Genomic DNA, 19,751 nt, shown 5'->3' on the forward strand with positions numbered 1-19,751 from the left:
ATCTCTGCTCCATGTGATTGGAGCAGAGATCAGTGTTCACTAAATGAAAGCCCACCCCCCCACAGTTAGTAACACACCCCTAGGAACACTTAACCCCTACACTGCCACCCACTGGTTAACCCTTTCACTGCCAGTGTCATTTACACAGGAATCACTGCATTTATATAGCAGTGATTACTGTATAAATGACAATGGTCCCAAAAATGTCCGATGGGTCCCCCACAATGTCGCAGTCACAATAAAAATCGCTGATCGCCGCCATTACTAGTAAAAAAAAAAAATACTAAAAAATTATTAATAAAAATGCTATAAAACTATCCCTATTTTGTAAACGATATAACTTTTGCGCAAACCAATCAATAATCGCTTATTGCGATTTTTTTTACCAAAAATATGTAGAAGAATACGTATCGGCCTAAACTGAGGGAAAAAAATGTTTTTTTATATATTTTTGGGGGATATTTATTATAACAAAAAGTAAAAAATAATGTGTTTTTTTCAAAATTGTCGCTCTATTTTTGTTTATAGCGCAAAAAATAAAAACCGCAGGGGTGATCAAATACCACCAAAAGAAAGCTCTATTTGTGGGAAAAAAAGGACGTCAATTTTGTTTGGGAGCCACGTCGCACGACCGCGCAATTGTCAGTTAAAGCGACGCAGTGCCGAATCGCATAAAGTGGTCTGGTCTTTGACCAGCAAAATGGTCCGGTCTGCAAGTGGTTAACCACTTGCTTTTTTTTTTTTTATTATTGTTTATTTCTTTATTTGACATATTACAAGTTATAACAGACCAAGTTACAATATCAGTATATATTTTACAGTTTTGTTTCCTTATACCGCTAATACATCATATTCTCGTTTTCCTATTTATTTCAATTGATCCGTGCAAAACAACTTTTTATATTTTTCTCTTATTCTTACTTGCCACTATCATGTATACTACCTAACCATCCTTTAGACACAAGTATTTACAAACATACACACAGAAATAAACACAAAAAAAAACAAAAAAAAAATAAATAAAAAAATATAAAAAACACACGCACTCTCTGGGCGAAAAATCCATAGCGTAGTTTCCATAGTGAGTTATATATCACAAGCTGACAAAGGAGGAGAATGTTTATACCCACATCTTCCTTTGAATACTGCTTTTACTGTCCCGCTCAAACAGAAAAAGAAAAACGATACTAACCACTCAATACAGACTCCCCCATTACCAATGAGGGTGGAGCTACCCGTGGATCCGATATCCATCGTTTCCATATTTTAATCCAGTTATTGGATTCTCCCCTATTGCAACCAATTTGTTGTTCTTTCAAGATGTTTTCATTTACCTGAAGACGCCAGTCCTCAAGTAAAGGTGCATTCGAAGATATCCACCTTAGAGCAATTAACTTACGTGCAATAAACAATAGTCTGGTAACTAATATCATCACCTCCCTGGGAAAGAAACCTTCCTCGTCCAAATATCCCAGTAGACATGTCATAGGGGTCCTGTCGATATGCCTATTACATGTAGCATTGATTGTATTAACCACCTCTCGCCAATATCTAGCCACTTTTGGACAATTCCACATCATGTGTATTAAATCCGCTGGAGACTTTTGACATCTAGGACACTCTGGAGAATCGCGTCTGCCCCACTTAAATAATTTAACTGGTGTTCTATATACCCTATATATTATAAATAGTTGCGTCAGGCAATGAGCCGGTGATAATGATACTAGGGGTACCCTTCTCAAAATAATTTGCCAGTTTTCATCTGAGATGTCCCCTATGTCTCTCTCCCAGCCTGTTCTACCCGGGCTGACAACTTTATCCTGATAAAGTCTCATCAATTGACCATATAAAGACGAGATCAAGCCCTTTTTTCCCTCCCCCCTTGCTAATGATGTTATAAGTGGGGTAGGTTTTATCACTATCTTTTCCCTTCTAAACTGAGTTTGAATCGCATGCCGTAATTGTAAATATTTATAGAAGTGACTAGAAGGCAGTTGAAAGGATTCTTGCAGGTCCTGAAAGGAGCGCAGAACGTTATGTGTAAACATCTGTTCTATATATTGAAGCCCCTTAGAGTGCCAGCTTTCGAATCCCTCCAATTTATATAATTCTTTGTATTGCTTATTCCCCCAAAGCGGGGAGTATTTTGAGACTCCTTCAAATTTCATTATACTCCTCATTTCCTTCCAGACTCTATTCATAAGTGTCGTTGTTAGACCCCTACCGGTGTTACCCAGGGCTCCGGATTCCAACTGAGCCACAAGATTATATCGAAAACTGTTATTTAACAGTAAAACCTGTATGGGGTCTTCCCAATTACTTTCCCCCCAGCCTGCAAAATGCTGAAGCTGGGAGGCTATGAAGTAGAGTCTTGGCTGTGGTACCGCTAATCCACCCCAATCCCTTGTCCTCTGGAGAATTGATAACTTAATTCTCGGGGTTTTTCCTTTCCACAATAGCCTACTAAATATTGATTCTGTTTTTTTGAACCATTTTAAAGTTATCCATATCGGTGAATTATGGAGTATATATAACAATTGAGGGGTCCAGATCATTTTTATGAGATTTGCACGGCCTACCACCGATAATGGCAATTTGGTCCACGCCATGCTCTTAAGTTGAAATTTGTTAAGAATAGGTGACAAGTTATCCATTAAATAGTTTTCTATTCTAGAGTTTATAATTATTCCCAAGTATTTAAATGATGACACTATTTTAACTTGAGGGGCCTCTTTTAACCTGGACAGACTAGGATTGTCTAAGGGAAGTAGTACGGATTTATCCCAATTAATAATGTAACCAGAAAACGATCCAAATTGTTTTATTAGTGACATTAAGGAGCTTAAAGAACCTTCTGTATCCCCAAGAAACAGTAATGCATCATCAGCATACAAGGAGATTTTTTCAATCCTCGTTCCTCTAATAAATCCGCAAATAGATTCTGCCTGTCGAACGGCCTCGGCCAGTGGTTCAAGGGCCAGTGCGAATAGTAAAGGAGACAGGCGACACCCCTGTCTTGTTCCTCTGTATAATGGGAAAAATTCTGAAACCGTGCCATTTATTTGCATACATGCCCTCGGAGTGGCATACAGCATCCTGATCCACCTTATAAACTTGTCCCCCAGGCCAAACAAACCCAACACCTCCCACAGATATGTCCACTCGACACTGTCGAAAGCTTTCGCAGCGTCGAGTGACAAAATCGCTCTTGTCCCAATATTATCAGTTGGTATTTGCATATTCAAATAAAGCCTCCTTATATTAATAGCTGTAGACCTTGTTGGGATAAAGCCACATTGGTCACGATGAATCAATCCCTGCATATGTCTACTTAGTCTTTTAGCCAGGACCCTGGCTAAAATCTTAGCGTCCGAGTTCAACAATGATATCCACTTGCTTACTGGGCACTTAAACCCCCCTCAGTCCCAGACCAATTTTCAGCTTTCAGCGCTGATGCACTTTGAATGACAATTGCGCGGGCATACAACACTGTACCCAAATGAAATTTTTATCATTTTTTTCCCACAAATAGAGCTTTCTTTTGGTGGTATTTAATCACAGCTGGGAGTTTTATTTTTTGCTAAACAAACAAAAAAAGATGCAAAAAATAAATAAAAAAAATCATGTTTAATAGTTTGTTATAAAATTTTGCAAACAGGTCATTTTTCTCCTTCATTGAAGTGCGCTGATGAGGCGGTACTGATAGGCTGCACTGGTGGGCACTGATAGGCTGCACTGGTGGGCACTGATAGGCTGCATTGGTGGGCACTGATAGGCTGCACTGGTGGGCACTGATAGGCATAGTTAAGGCGGCACTAATAGGCACAGATAAGGCGGCACCGATAAGGCGGCACTGATGGGCAAAGACGGCCACAGATAAGATGGCACGGATGGGTGGCACTAAGGGGCACTGATAGGTACCACTGATAGATGGGACTGATGGGCACTGATAGGTGGCACTGATAGGTGGCTCTGATAGGTGCCACTGCTGGGCACTGATGGGCGGCACTGATGGGCACTGATGGGCGGCACTGCTGGGCACGGATATGTGGCACTGGGGTGCAGCACCTTTGTTGAGGCAGACTGTGGACACTGCTGGGTGGCACTGTGGGCACTGCTGGGTGGCACTGCTGGGTGGCACTGTGGGCACTGCTGGGTGGCACTATGGGCACTGCTGGGTGGCACTGACAGGGGGGACACATTTTCTATTCAGGCAGGCAAAGCAGGGGGCAGGTAGGCACTAGCAGGGGGCAGGTGGGCACTGGCAGGGCTGGCCGTGATCGGGACTGATGTCCCGATCACGGCCACCGGTGATCGGCTTTTTTTTTTCTCCTCGCGCTGTCAGCGCGAGGAGGAATAATAGCCGATTACCGGCTCCGTTATATCACATGATCAGCTGTCATTGGCTGACAGCTGATCACGTGATAAGGGGTCGGGATCGACCCCTTGCATGGATCGGTGATCAGGCGAGTCTCGTAGACTCGCCGATCACAGAGCGCACCGCGTGCACCCCTCAGGGGGCGCGCAGGCCGCTTGTGCACGGGACTACGTCAATAGACGTAGTCCTGGAAAAGGAGATCCGCTCTGTAGCCGTCATTCGGCTATAGCGCGGGTCTCAAGTGGTTAAACCACACACATGAGATATTATCGTGATCGGTAGAGCAAGAGCAATAATTCTAGCCCTAGACCTCCTCTGTAACTCAAAACATGCAACCTGTACAATTTTTTAAACGTCGCCTATGGAGAATTTTAAGGGTAAAAGTTTGCCGCCATTCCACGAGCGGGTGCAATTTTGAAGCATGACATGTTGAGTATCAATTTACTCGGCGTAACATTATCTTTCATAATATAAAAAACATTGGGCTAACTTTACTGTTGTCTTATTTTTAATGCAAAAAAAAGTGTATTTTTTCCAAAAAAAGTGCGCTTGTAAAACCGCTGCACACATACAGTATTTTATTCTCTAGGGTGTTAAATAAAATATATATATATTCTTTGGGTGTTCTAAGTAATTTTCTAGCAAAAAAAAAACAGTTTTTAACTTGTAAACACCAAATCTCAGAAAAATTCTCGGTCCTTAATTGGTTATATTAGATTTGGAATTTTACAAATACAATTTAAAAACTGGATGAAAGGTTTCACACTGAGGCACTTCTAAACTGCCAGTAAAACACAGTGCTTCTGAAGAGCTGTTCAGGCGCTTTTGAAGAGCTTTCCATTCATTTCAAAGGAGAGGGGTGTTTTTTCACCGCTCTTCCAGCGTACTGCTCCAGTGTGAAAGCATTTATTGATTTTAATGGAAACAGATTTTCGTGAGCTTTTCAGGTGCTTTTATTTAGCGTGAAAGTGCCTCAGTGTGAAAGGGGTCTTAAACACTTTTTAATAGATAAATAGTGATTTTTTTACACAGGTATACAAGTCTGACCAAAATGAGGCGGAAAGAGGGACAGAGAGACTTTGTTCCAAAGAAGGGACCATCCCTCCAAATCAAGGACCGTTGGGAGCTATGCATTGTTGCGTCTCCACTCAAACAGCTGTACCCGGGGTATTCCCTACCTCACAGCTCGACATACACAAAGGGCTGGGGATGCTCAATTGACTTAATATGACCACATGGCCATTTTTTGGTCAACACCAATGACTAAAGCTCAATTATCTCATGACCAACCAGTGGCGGCCCATCCACTAGAGGTGCCCGTGCGCCGCCACCCACCTATATGCAATGGATTCAATCATAGCATGAATCTATCCACACCCGCTGCGGCCACTCCCTATTCATGCGTCCGGCCCCTTTTAAGCACCTAATTATAGTAGGGTGACCAGACAACATCCCCGGATTGAGGACACTGTCCCTGGATCAAGTGTGTCCCCAGTTTTGTACCTGGATTGGATTTGAACAGGGGCTGGGGCAGTTTCAAAGACAGTGCCGTGATGACCCGTGGAGAGCAGGAGAATGGGGGGCCCCCGAGCAGGCGAGGCCAACGGTGATGGAGTAAGTGCTACCGTCCAACCAAGCAATGGGTGGTTGGGGTGGCATACTGTTTGCCACACCCACCCCAAAAAATTTGCACCAGGCTGCCACTGTGACCTCTTTGTGTGAGGTAATGCTCCAGTCACAGCTCATTGGCCTAGTGGGGATGCAATCGTGTGGCAGTTTCTGTGAAACTGGTTTTGGACCGATTTCCTCCAAATCCAGCTTATCAGGACCAGGCAAGGTCTACAAACCACCATGTTAGAAATGTGGGCACATAAAGTCAGCTGCCTTACGGCAACTAAGCCTCTGTTATCCTTTACAAAGATAGTAGGAAAATAGCTGTTAAAATAAACCCATAGCTCCCAACTGTCCCTGATTTCGAGAGACTGTCCCTGATTTGGAGCAAAGTTCCTCTGTCCCGCTTTTCTCCTCATTTTGGTCTGATCTATATAGTTGTATATAAAATGCACTTTTTAGCTTTCAAAAAGTGTTTTCCAGTGCTAAACATTTCATCTGATTTCTAAATGGCTGAATTTGTACATTTTCAATGCCAATATAAAGGAATAGTAGTGGTAAAAAAAAAAAAGCCCTTATGGATTTAATTAAACTTTTGTTGGTTAATGCTCCTTTAAAGGGGTGTGGCAGGGGGCGTGCCCTATACCTACATATGTTTGCTAGTAGGTGCCCCTCATTCCCATCTCAAAATGTTGTAAGGTATATATAAAATAAACTATAAAATAAACTGACCCCCAAACTTCAAGATTTATTTTTAAATGTTTATTCGCCCTAACCATCCTTATTTTCAGAGTGTGACTAGCGATAATACCGATCGTTAATAACAAATAACGATCGCTATCCCTCATTTACCATAGCGGTGTCCTATCAAATTGGCCAACTCATCAGAAACTCCAAAACAGCGGCGCTCTGACCATGAGACGTGGTACGTGGTGACGTCGTGGTTTATTTCTGTCCTCCGAATTTTCTCTCCCTCTCCGTGCCTTTAATGGTGACGTCAGTTATCCCAGCTAGCTTTTCCTGGACGCCGAAGCATTGGTCCTCCTTTGGAATTAAAGGGGAGGTTCATTACTCTCCGAGGCCTTCTAGGCCTCCTAGTCATCCCCGGGCTTTCCTGAGAGTCCCCGCGGAGCGGAAAGACATACACGTGGCGGTGGCTCAGTACGAGGTAAGGCAGGAAGGATATGGACTGGAGCACGGATGGGGATTTACACTGACATGATGTGTGTATTCCCGCACGGTGTGTCTGCATTGTTTACACAGGAGGAGGCCAGCATACAGTGTGTACAGCCCGGCTGTGTGCTCCTGTGTACTGCCACCTATTCTATAAGGGTTGTATGTCTGTATCCAGGGACAGGCTTGGCTTCAGGTTATCATTAGATCCCAGTGTGCAGACAGTGGGGGACTGATCACTAAGCACATCGAAAATAAACCCTTCCCCTATAAACCTCCATACATTCTAACATTCACCATGCGTTATTTAAACAAAAGATCTTGTGTATGTATTTTTTGCTGTGTGTGTTTTTTTTTGTTTTTACAATTTTTATTTTTAGAGGAGTGTGTGTGTGTAATAAAAAAAATATATAAATAACCATATATATACTTTTGTTATTGTTTTTTAAATCCCTGAGAAGTGTTTTCACCTTAACAAATAGGATGCATTAAGGTGAAAAAATCAGAACCTTTGAAACCCCTTTAAGTCAGTAGCTACAATATTTGTGAGGGGCTGAACACCTCTTTAATGGCCAGCTCATATCACAAAAAAGTCCTCCAGATCCATTCCGGATGCTTTTCTGTATGTGAGTTTTATTTTTATTTTTTTATTTTTTTTTTAATGTATTTTTGGTGCGTTTCCAGATGCATTCCAAATGCGTTTTTTTTAATTCTTTTTTATTTTTTGTGCCTTTACTTCCTCTTTAATCACTTGAGCTTTGGAAGGTTTTACCCACTTCATGGCCAGAGCATTTTTTTTTACTATTCAGCACTGCGCTACTTAACACAAATTCCATTTATAATATTTTTTTTTACAAAAATAGAGCTTTCTTTTAGTGATATTTGTTTTTATTATATAAACGAAAAAAAAGACCGGAGGAGATTATCAGTAATTGTACTCGGTCTTAAGAGTTGTATCGGTGCAACCCTAAGGCCTAATGTACACGGGACGCTGAGGCAACCTCTTCTGAACGATTTTTTTTTTGACAGCTTGAAACCAGCGTTTAAAAATGCCTGTTTAGCGATGTTTTGCCGCGTTCGCGTCTAGGTGCATTTATTTAAGATAACATCATAAGACTCTCCCAAAGCACAAAAAAAGGTATTATTTAACTATTTCAGCCATTCTGTGAGACCTGAGAGAGCATCAGTGTGTTTGTATCTACTTCAATTTCGTTCCTTTTACTATGGATCCCATAATGAGCATATGTGAGGAAATTAAAAAGCCAGATAATAAATTTCACGCAACTATGTTTGATCAAGTCGGGGGGATCAAGCTCAATGGTGAGGTCATCTGGTTCAAATCTAACAACATATAGGTTAAATTCCAATTCTACTTTGGCTAACCGCAATGGTAGTGGTGTATTGGATTGGATCATGGGCTCATTAGCGGTATATAAATGGTCTATGAAGCATTGCAAGCAATTACACGATTTCATTTGCTATCGTTTTTAAGTTTTGTAATGTAAAAAAATTGGGGCACTTTTTTTTTTTTTTTTTTTAAACGCTTCTAAACGAAAACGCCGGTAACGCATTTAGGGCCAATTGGCATCTGAACTTTATTTTTTTTGCCTTTAAAGAAAATCCTCAACGCAACTGCGTTAAAACTACAATAAATGAACGTGTGTACATGGACACATAAGATAACATTGGATGAGTTCAGGGGCAGTTGAAAAAAGCAGCCAACTGCCTCTGAACTAGAGGTCGACCGATATGGGTTTTTCTCTGGCCGATGCCGATGCCGATATTTAGAAATCATGGTGGCCGATAGCCGATATATGATGCCGATTTTTTTGGGCCGATATGTTAGGCCGATTTTATTTTATTTATTTATTTTTAATCCCCCTTGATCTAACACACCTTTCCCACTGGGGCGTTTTTTTAAGGCGCTTTTGGGCTAAAAATAGCGCCTGTAAAGTGCCTGCAAAATGGCTCCTCTGCAGTCTGTGTGAAAGACAGAGTGCTTTCACACTGAGGCGATGCGCTGGCAGGATCTTAAAAAAAAAAAGAAAAGGCCTGCAAGCAGCACGTTTGGAGTGGTGTATACCGCTCCTCCACCACTCCTGCCCATTGATATGAATGGGCACCACTGCCGAAGCGCATGCAATGCGGTTTGGCAGCGGTGCTTCATGGGTGCATTTAACCTCTTCCTTGGCCGCTAGCTGGGTTATATGTGCCCCACTAGCAGCCAAATAGCACCGCTAAAATGATGGTAAAGAGCCGCTAAAACTTGCGTTTTACCATCAACGCCTGCTCGCTCCAGTGTGAAAGCGGCCTTCATAAGTGATACAGAAAATTTCTTACACTTAAACATTTATTAAACAAAACAAACCTCCAATCAGTTTACTTGTATGTGTGATCGAGCTAAAAAAAAAAAAACTATATATTAAATAAAAACAGGTAGTCAAAACTTTTGGACAAAAAAAAAAGGGGCTAACTTTACTGTTTTTATTTTATTTTTATTTTTTAAATGGTGTATTTTTTTCCCAAAAAAATGCATTTGAAAGACCTCTGTGCAAATGCCGTGTGACATAAAATATTGCAACAACCGCTATTTTATTCCCTAGGATCTCTGCTAAAAAAATATATATAATTTTTGGGGGGTCTAAGTGATTTTCTGGCAGAAAATACAGGATTTTTACTTGTAAGCAACAAGTGTCAGAAAAGATTTAGTCTTTAAATGGTTAAACTGAGAACTTCTACACACAGAGATGACTTCATTCATTGAAGTGTAAACATTGTATCATTTAGTTCTTTTCTTGGCAGCCTGCCCAGAGAGGAGGAAAGTGTTGCTATGACGACTCAGGCAACTCACACTGACTTCTTACAGAAGTCATTTCAAAGTCCCGCTGTCGAATCGGCTTTTTATCAGCACAATCGGCCAATGCCGATTATTTAAAAAACGGCAAATATCGGCCGATATATCGGTCGACCTCTACTCTGAACGTCCATTTACCAGCAGCTGTGTATGTGAGGCCTATTATGCAGTATAGCATGCTTGTTATACTCACTGTCTGCATTGTGAAAAAAGGCTGTTTTACCACTTCCCACCCGGTCAATAGCAGATTGATGTCTGGGAAGTGGTATCCTGACTGGGCATCATATGACGTCCTTCAGGATAACAGCCCCCACGCACCTGTGGGTGCGCGCATCGGCGACCGGTGGAGTGGCGTGATCAGCTGTGTCCAGTCACGGCTGATCATTATGTAAACAGTAAAAGCCGTTGATCTGCTTTTCCTGACTTTTGTCTGATAGACGTGAGTCGATAGGCGGCTCTCCTGATGGGGGGGGGGGGGGGGGTCTGCGCTGATTGTTTATCAGTGCAGCCGCCCTCAGATGCCCACACTAGACCACCAGGGAAGCCCCCAGGACCACCAGGAAGGGGGCAACATGTGGATGGCCGTCCACATGTGCAAATGACAGCCCAATCAGTGCCCACAAATGGGCACTCACTGGCACCATCACATAACAAATTAACTCGGTGCCACCCTTCAGTGCCACCCATAAGTACTAGGGGTGCAACGGATCAAAAAACTCACAGATCAGATCGTTCCTCGGATCAGAGTCACGGATCGGATAATTTTTCGGATCAGCAAATTAATAATTGAATTTGCAAAAACCTGTGAAAATCTATAGTTGCCACTGTAAAATACATCTCCCCCACTTCAACATTGGCTGAGCATTGGCTGGGTATTGCAAGGTATTGCAGAGTATGGAGAGATGGCTGTGACTGCACTTGTCACAGCACAGCGCTGTGGGCTCTACAGATGCAGCCCACAGCACTGCTGGCATCCGATCTCTCCCCTCCACGGTACAGATCAGTACACAGAGGGGAGAGAGGAACCGGCGACATCATGATGCCGGTTTGTTTACAAGTGAATGATCAGTTATTTGACGGAGCGATCACATTGTAAACGCCGACGGGTGCACCAAGATGGCCGCCGCTTCGGAACTAGGCCAAAGCCGTGACCTTCCTAAGGCCGAGATCATGGCGTGTGCTGATCTGAACAGGGTGACTCGTTTGGATCACGGATCGTGACGATCCATTGCACCCCTAATAAGTACCCACCAGTGCCGCATATCAGTGCCCATTAGTGCTGCCTTATCAGTGCCCATCATTGAAGAAGAAAACCAACTTATTTACAAAAAAAATTTAACAGAAACAAAGAAAAACTTTGTTTTTACAAAATTTTCGGTCTTTTTTTTTTATTTGTTGCATAAAAAATTTAAATTGCAGAGGTGATCAAATACCACCAAAAGAAAGCTCTATTTATGGGAACAAAATGATAAAACAAATTGTCATTCAAATTGCTACAGTGCTGAAAATTGGCTTGGGCAGGAAGGTGTCTAAGTGCCTGGTGTTGAAGTGGTTAATCCTGTCTTTTCTGATCCTCCCCCATTTCCACTGTCCCCAATCCATCTGCTAATAGAACAGAGCATTGGGGCACTCTGCACATGCTCAGTTTGGTGTATATTGCTAGGGAGTTCCCCCCCCCCCCCCCCCCCCGGGAAGATATATGTGATCTGCACAGGGCCCAATCTGCATTGTCCAGAGGGTCAAGGGTCTTGCAGTCTCATAGAACAGTCAGAAAACACACCCTACAAGCTTTAACCAGTGCTTGGCTGCACACTGATAGAAGCCGCAAGACTACTTTAACTGCTGATGAGAAAAGGTATTTTTCCCCAATCGTCTTTCAGGACAGCCACCTTTGAGAGACACTGGCTCCTCCCCTCTTAGGAAACACCGCCTTGATTTTCATGATTTAAGCCTCCTCCTCCCTTCGTTCCTCAGTTATGGTGTTTCCTCCGGTGGGGAGACATCGCTAAGGAACCTTAGCTGAATTCGGTTGGTGAGACTGAAGCTATCAGAGCGGAGCCCCGGCCCCACTCGGTTACCCGACCGTCTATCGGTCGGCCCTTGACAGTCGGATCAGCGGGGAGCTGAAGCGTTCGTACTGTCTATACACCCTAAACTTCGCTTGGGGAAAGCAGGAAGTTTTACAGGGTCGTCCGTCCGTTCACCCGCGGGTGTTTTAACGGAACAGGCAGTCCGGTCGGCTGGGGAAGCTGAACTTTTGACTGACCTTTTTCTCTATACGCACTCCAATCTTCGCTTGGGGAAAGCAGGAAGTTTTTGGGGAGGTTCATCCCTGCGTTTCGCCCAGTGGGGCGCTGCAACGAGGACGTCCAAGGCCCCCCTGTGTATCCAGTCGGCTGGGAGCCAGAGGCCGGACCGGTTGGCGGGCGACGTCAATTCCGGTGGGGGCGGACCTCTTCGTTGGATCCGCGTCTTCCGGTTCCGGACGCGGCACGTGGAGGGGAACCTAGCGTTCGGCTGGTGCAGCCTCTCTTTCTACAGTTGCACAGGTAGCTGTTGGAGGCACGTTCGTACCACTCTTCCTCAACAGGAGAATGTCCAAAGCAGTGGCTTCGGGAGCTCCAGGAGTAACGGCACCAGCCACTCAAAGGTAAAAGCCCTGGCGAGGGGTTCCCTTACCTTACAACCAGTAGCTCCACTGGTGTTTTTTCCCCCTAGGTGGTCGGGGGGAAGGGCAGTGCGTCTGGGATCCAGATGGAGATTGATCCTAGGGGAGGGCACTCCCGGTGGTCCTCTTAAGTAGTGCTGGTGTTTGTTTTTTTTAGGATTTTATGCTGCTCTTTTATCTCTAGGTCTCTGAAGGACATGAGCAAGTCTCCCTTTGGTTCTAGGAGGGAGCGTCCTTCATATAGAGCCTCTTTGGGGGAATCCCTGGGTCAAAGGCACTTGGTAAAGAGTGTATTGAGGCACCGGATAGCTCAGTCAGACCTTTAACCTAAGGTTCCAGTGGCCTCAGAGGGTTCAGGTCCCTGTTTGAGCGCCATTAGGAAACAGGCAGCAGAACACGGTGCATATCTGGCGGCTTCTGTGAAGGTTACAATGGCCTCAGCTCCAGAGCACTCTTTCACCAGCACAGCAGAGTGTTCCACCTAACCCGATGGATGTTCCTCCTGCAGGTTAAGGGAGAGTCTAGAGGGTTCCAGAGAGGAAGTTGAGGAAGAAGTTGACAGTGCCGTCTCAGACTCCCAAGGGACTCTGATAAAGGTGAGGGCTTGGGTGGGGAACCCAAAAGAACCCCTCGATATAAACTTCCCCCTGGATGAAGTGGATAAGCTCTTGAGAGCTATTCATACCACTTTAGGAAGAAGGCATTGTCACCCCACGATCAGATGTACTAGGACCTGGGGGAAGCGGGTGTTCCCGGTTCATGATGTCTTGATCGATGCCATCAGGATGGCGGGGTCCCGAAGGAAAACCTTTCTTTTCTGGTGCTTTAAAGCAAAGGTTTTTTCTTGGGCGGAAGAGGAAGCTCTTGTCTGGAATAGAATCTCCCAGGTTAGAGACTACCTTTCTTCAGACGTCCAGGCATACTGACCTGTCCTCAGGGACATGGGAATACTTTCAGACCCTATGTTTGAAATGATGGACTCACTTCTGAAGTCTATCCTCCTTTCCCATACTGCTTAAGGTGTTGGCATACGCTGCTTCGATTCAATCCAGGCGAATGTATGCAAGATCTTCGGCTCTGACCAACTCAGCCTGGAGGGCTCCAAGGCTGAAGACATGGCAGGGGGTCAAGGCGTCCAAGGCAAAAGCTCTGTGTAATCCTTTTTACAGGAAACCTGCTGTTGGATGGATTCACTTCTGAAGGATGCCTGGGATTTATAATAAGAAAATCTTTAAGCCTGACATAGAAGCCACAGTGGTGGCTCGTAATATGAAGTGTTAGCTTATCCAGATTAATGCATGAAGCAATGACAGCAGAGGAGACTTTTCTATCCTCCTCTCCCATGGTGCTTAAGGAGTCAGCATACACTGCGGGTGCTTCGACTCAATCCATGCGAATGTATGCAAGGTCCTCGGCTCTGGCCAACTCAGCCTGGAGGGCCTTAAGGCTGAAGACATGGCAGGGGGACAAGGCGTCCAAAGCAAAGCTCTGGAATCCTTTTTACAGGAGACTGCTGTTACTGCTACTGTTTACTGCTGTTTTGGCCAGGTCTTGAAGCAGTGCTAGATCGCACGGCTGATAAGAAAAAGGCCTTTCCCCTTAAGAAATATGGGGAGCAGTAAAAAAGGGGCCTTCCTCCCCCAGTGGGAGATGATCACCTCCAATCAGTTTGTGTTGGGGATCATCGTAAGAGGTTACCGTTTGGAGTTTTCAGAGCTCTCCTCTTTTGAGACTCCTTGTCACTGAGCTGCCAAAATGTGCCCTTCTTTCCTCTTCAGGAGTTAGAGGAACAGGAAGTGGTAATACAGGTCCCAGCAGGATATATAGAAAGGGCTCCTATTCTCACATTTTTGTGGTTCACAAGCCTTTGGGAAAATTCAGGCTCATCCTGAACCTGAAACGTCTGTGTGTCTTAGTCACCTACAGATGGCTTTCGTTGGTTTTGGTCACTGGGTGAGGGCACCTCTTCCACCAAAACTTTTTCAGGGCATGGATAGTATGGATGCATACCTGCATATTCCCATTGCAGAGAACCACCAGCGTTTCCTTAGGCTGGCAGTGATAACTTCTGTAGGGGTGCTACACATTCAGTTCAAAGCACTTCCCTTTTGGGCTATCCCTTTCCTCCTCCTATCTTCACCAAAGTGATGGTAGAAGTTCTGGCATTCCTGCGTCTCAGGGGAGTCTCGGTGATCGTGTGTCCTGAAGATCTTCTCCGGTTTGTACCTTCTCTGACGCAGTCGATTTGGGATCAACAGGTAACAAAAGACCTGTTTGTGAGCCTGGGTTGGCCTCTGAACCTAGAGAAACCCAACTTAAATTCCTTACCAGGGGGTCACCTTCCTGGGGTAGGTGCTGGGCTCAACAGAACAAAAGGTCTTCCCTCCTTGGAGAAGATCCAGAAGATAGACAGAGCACTGTTGTTTCTCCAGGGCAACTGTCAAAAACTCAGTTAGGCAGGTTGAGTTTACTGACAGCCACGCTCCTAGCAGTTCAGTGGACGGGGTCATGTTACCGTCCTCTGTAAACTATTCATCTTGAAGATTTGGGACCACAGTCAGGGGTCTTGGGACTCTTTGGTTCCAACTCAGGTAAAGAGGTCCCTTTGGGAAAGGGAGCACGTTTGTTACAAGACCTAGAATGGAGTTTCCCAGTATCCAGGGTGGTTACAACCGATACGAACGGCTTAGGTTGGGGTACACACCTAGACTCCTGTTTGGTACAGGGTACCTGGGAGAGGAAGGAATCTAAGAGATCCTCAAATTGGAGGGAGTTGAGAACAGTAGATCTGGTTCTCAGGACCTCTCAGAGTTCTCTGGAGACTTCATGTAAGAGTCATGGAAACAATCCCTTGGCAGTGGCTTGCGTCGACAGGATGGGGACTCCTGGAGCGGATCCTTTATGGGTCCTAGCGAAGGCCATCCTCAGATGGGCCGAATATTGAAATCCTGTCTTTTCAGTGATCTGTTTTGAAGGAGAGCAAATCCTGATTTTAGATTTCCTCAGAGCAACCAGGTTCTCAAGCAGGAGGTTCTTCGAATGGATCACCCAGAGTTGGGGGATTCCTTGGATGGACCTCTCTTTTTCTCAAGGGAAAACGCAAAGGAAGCCATCTCCTGTTCCATGAACAGGGGAGATGGGAGGTCGGGAGCAGACACACTAAAGCACAGAGTTAGGGTTTCTCTAAGTGCTATGCTTTCTCCCCTCCCGTTCTGATTCCTGCAGGGTCAGGGAAGTTTTCAGGTGGAGATTACTACCTATTTTTTAATCACACCTCTTGGGCCCAGGAGGCCGTGGTTCTCCATTCTGAAGGGCCTGTCAGGGGAACCCCCCCCCCCCGGGTTTTCCCGGTCTAGGAGTGTCCCTTCTCCCAGGGTCCAGTCTGCGGTCCCCAGGTGGATTCTTGCAGCTTGGCTACTGAGAAGGAATTGCTGAAGGGCAAAGAGGTCTCAGACTGTTTAATAGCCACTCTTCTGAATTGCAGGTAAATAGAAACTCAGACCATTTTCTTGAAGGTATGGAGACGGTTCAACAGCTGATGCTCAGAGAACTCCTTCAATGTGCACAGCCTCGTAGCCGTTCTAGAGTTCCTGCAGTCAGGGGCAGATAAAGGTTTAGCCCCATAAACATTGAAGAGTCAGGTTTTCGCTTTTAGCGTATTCCTGGAAGGGCATCTAACATCAGACCTTGGTATAGTAAGGTTCTTAGAGCCTTAAGTAGGCAAAGACCAAGCCTTTGGTCGCCCCCTTCCCAGTCGGGGTCACTCATTAGTTTTACAGGTTCCCACAAAGGAACCTTTTTCAGCAATTGGAATCTGGCTGGTTATGGTTGATCACTCTCAAAACTGTGTTTTTTTGTGGCGATCACTGCGGCAAGGAAAGTGAGTAAACTCGAAACCTTTTCTGTTAAGGCACTCCCTTTCCAGACCATTCAGTTTTTAAGATCATTCTGGCCTTTTTACCTAATGGTAGTCTCTAATCCTCAGAGAGTCCGAGAGATTATGCTGCCTATTTTTCGTTCAAAACCAGTGAGCGAACAGGACACATCTTCTTGGACGTGTCCTTCATTATTTTGGTTACACAAAGCCAGTTCAGGAAGTCTGATTTACCTTTGGTGTTACTTCCAGGGGCTAGGAAGGGTTCCAAAGCCTTTAGACGTACGCTAACCAGATGATTAAGGTCAGCCATTGGGCAGACTTGCGCGGTTGGGGTATTAAAGCCTCCAGTTAGAATTAAAGCACACTCAGCCAGGACAGCGGCAACTCCGCAGACAATGTGGGCTGGTGTGTCTCCTGAACAGATCTGTAGAGCCGCAACGTGGTTCAAGTTTTCTACGTTCGTGAAGCACTATAGATTGGATCTTCTCTCAGCCAAAGACCAAGCCCTTTGGTCACAAGGTGCTGCAAGCAGTAGGTCCCACCCTAAGACAGGGTACTCGCTTATCCTCTCAAAGGTGGCTGTCCTGAAAGACGATTGGGGAAAAATGGAATTACGTACCGGTAATGTCCTTTTCCAGGAGTCTTTCAGGACAGCACCGGTTCCCACCCAAGTTTTTTGCAGATCATCGGGAACTCATTACATGAGGCCGTCAGGTAAGACTTAAAAGTTTGTTTATTTGACGTGTTCTTGTGTCTCCCCAGTTGGCCGGAGGTACTCTGGAAGAACTGAGGAACGAAGGGAGGAGGAGGCTTAAATCATGAAAATCAAGGCGGTGTTTCCTAAGAGGGGAGGAGCCAGTGTCTCTCAAAGGTGGCTGTCCTGAAAGACTCCTGGAAAAGGACATTACCGGTACGTAATTCCATTTTTTTTACTAAAATAATTGCCTTTCCATGTTCTGTGGGAGACCAGATATTGTGAATGTGGGGTCCTGGGTTTAGTAACACTTTAATGCCTATCTGACAGACTCGGTTCTATAGATGGTGTAAAATGAAAATGGCATAAACTGATTTTGGTCACCTTGTGTTGATTCTTCTTGATTAGTTGGTAAAATGTGTAAGTTGCAAACACCAAAATTATGTGAATTTTTATATATATATAATAATTTTTTTTACATTACACACACTCTAACTCCTTTTTTATTTTTCCAGAGAAAGAATTTTTATGAAAGGATTATTTAGACATTTACTTCTTCAAACGGCAAGGACGTTTTCACCACTGTCAAGGAGCATTTCAAACACTACTACGCCCTTTCTTCATTACTGCTCAAGATTGCCTCGTCTCCATACCTTACAGATACACTTTGCTATAAGAATCAGTGGCTGCCACAACATGGCAGAGCAGCGATATTGTGTAGAATATGCCAAGCGCGGGACTGCTGGCTGCAAAAAATGCAAAGAAAAGATAGCAAAAGGCATAGCACGAATTGGAAAAATAGTTCCAAATCCTTTTAGTGAATCAGCAGGAGATATGAAGGAATGGTACCATGTCAAGTGCATGTTTGAGAAGTTGGAGCGTGCACGGGCAACCACGAAGAAGATTGATGACCTCACAGAACTTGAAGGCTGGCAAGAGTTACAGGATGCTGAAAGAGAACTCATCAATCAGCATGTGAACGGTAAGAGTTCCTTAAAAGACACATGGGTAATCATCCTGAAAATGTTAGTTTCCTGGCTGTCCATTAGTCATAGTCCCAGATCAGATTTAAATGTATACTAGTTACAGGTCAGTTGCTGAAAGTACTGAAGCCACTAGCTCAACATTACAGCCAGCCACCTAACTTTGTTTTTAAAAGGAATTCACAATGGTATCAGACACATTTCTTTTAGTAAAGGTTTATTTTAAAAGACAAATATGGGAATTGTTTTTTTTTTCTGTTTTTGTTCAGAATCCTACTTACCTAGGTGGATGCTGCAGGATAGTTTCAATGCTGTATCTGTACTTTGCCGGCTCGAAGACTGAGAATTGAGCAATCAAACGCCGATCTCTCATGGCTCCCTGAGAGAAAGCTGGTGACTGTCGGTCACCGCTGTCTGCTCTGCCCTGTCGCTCGCTGGATCGTTGGGATGTAGAGGCGGCAGGAGCAACCAGCTCAGGCTCTCAGCGACTCGTTGAGAGGGTGAGCCAAGTGCATATGGACAGATCCTGACTACATGGTCGTGATTTTTCCTGTGCCTGGCCCAGCTCTGTGACGCCAGCCGACAGCGGGCCTTAGCCTGTTGTCTGCTGAAAATGGGTCACTAGAGTGTGGAACGAACTGCACACCTGCAATTCACTGGAGAAGTAGAGCTACACAAGCTTTGGCTGTACTTCCCCTTTAAAATTAAATTATGTGGACAGTAGAGGCACTTGTGTCCAAAAGCTGTGGTTTTAGTGGCAACCAGCTACCATCTAATTCTTATGTGTGTTATTTAAAGTAAGCTTTACATAAAGCATAGTAAATATTTTAAAGGCATTATAATTTCAGCCATAGTTTTTTGTTTTTTAGGATTTAAAAAACAAAAAAAAATTTCTATATACTTTAGGACTACTTTACCAAAGGTCAGTGTTGCATTTGAACACTGATTCTGCGCCCAACACCTTGGTCATCTGTCAGCTTATAGCTTCTGTTTTTCTGGATAAAGCAACCGGGAATATTTTGAGTTTTAACTTTCCAGGAACTTGTCTTTCCACTACTGTGGAAAAAAAAAAAAAAGTAATGTAAGTCAATCTTAGAAATGACAGACTAGGAGACACTACGCTCCTGATTTTTTTTTTTTTTTTTTTTAGCTGGGATAGGCATATTAATTATCAGTCTTTTTTTCTGTTAATAGTAATGAGCGCCTCTTTCATATGCAGCAGTACATTGCATATAAGGCCTTAAATGGGTTGGAAACCCTCATGGTTTTCCACCTTAAAATGGTTGTAAACCCTTACAAACCACTTTGACCTACAGGTAAGCCTAGATTAAGGCTTACCTGTAGCTCCAAGAAATATCTCCCAAACCTATACAGTTTAGGAGATATTTGCCCGAAGACGGGCACCACTATCAGCGGTGCGCAGGCGCACTGAGCGGGGCATCCCTGATGACGGCAATGCCGCGAGTCTCGGCTCCCGTGTGCATGCGTGGGAGAGACGTCATCGCTGCTCCGG

At 44.4% G+C, this 19,751-nt stretch overlaps 1 protein-coding gene across 1 annotated transcript in view; it reads left to right on the forward strand.

Annotated features, from left to right (window-relative positions):
- The first annotated feature begins 6,999 nt into the window (after positions 1-6,999).
- Positions 7,000-19,751, forward strand: part of LIG3 (DNA ligase 3) — a 50,494-nt gene continuing 37,742 nt past the window's right edge. The window contains exons 1-2 of the mRNA XM_077482286.1: positions 7,000-7,157; positions 17,771-18,237. Coding sequence (XP_077338412.1) covers positions 17,784-18,237 — 454 coding nt within the window. The 5' untranslated portion in view covers positions 7,000-7,157; positions 17,771-17,783. The remainder of the gene's footprint in view (positions 7,158-17,770; positions 18,238-19,751) is intronic.

This window comes from Lithobates pipiens, unplaced genomic scaffold, assembly GCF_037356315.1.
Source record: "Lithobates pipiens isolate NorthernLeopardFrog02 unplaced genomic scaffold, aLitPip1_a1.2 Scaffold_16, whole genome shotgun sequence".
In the NCBI taxonomy this organism is placed as follows: Eukaryota; Metazoa; Chordata; class Amphibia; order Anura; family Ranidae; genus Lithobates; species Lithobates pipiens.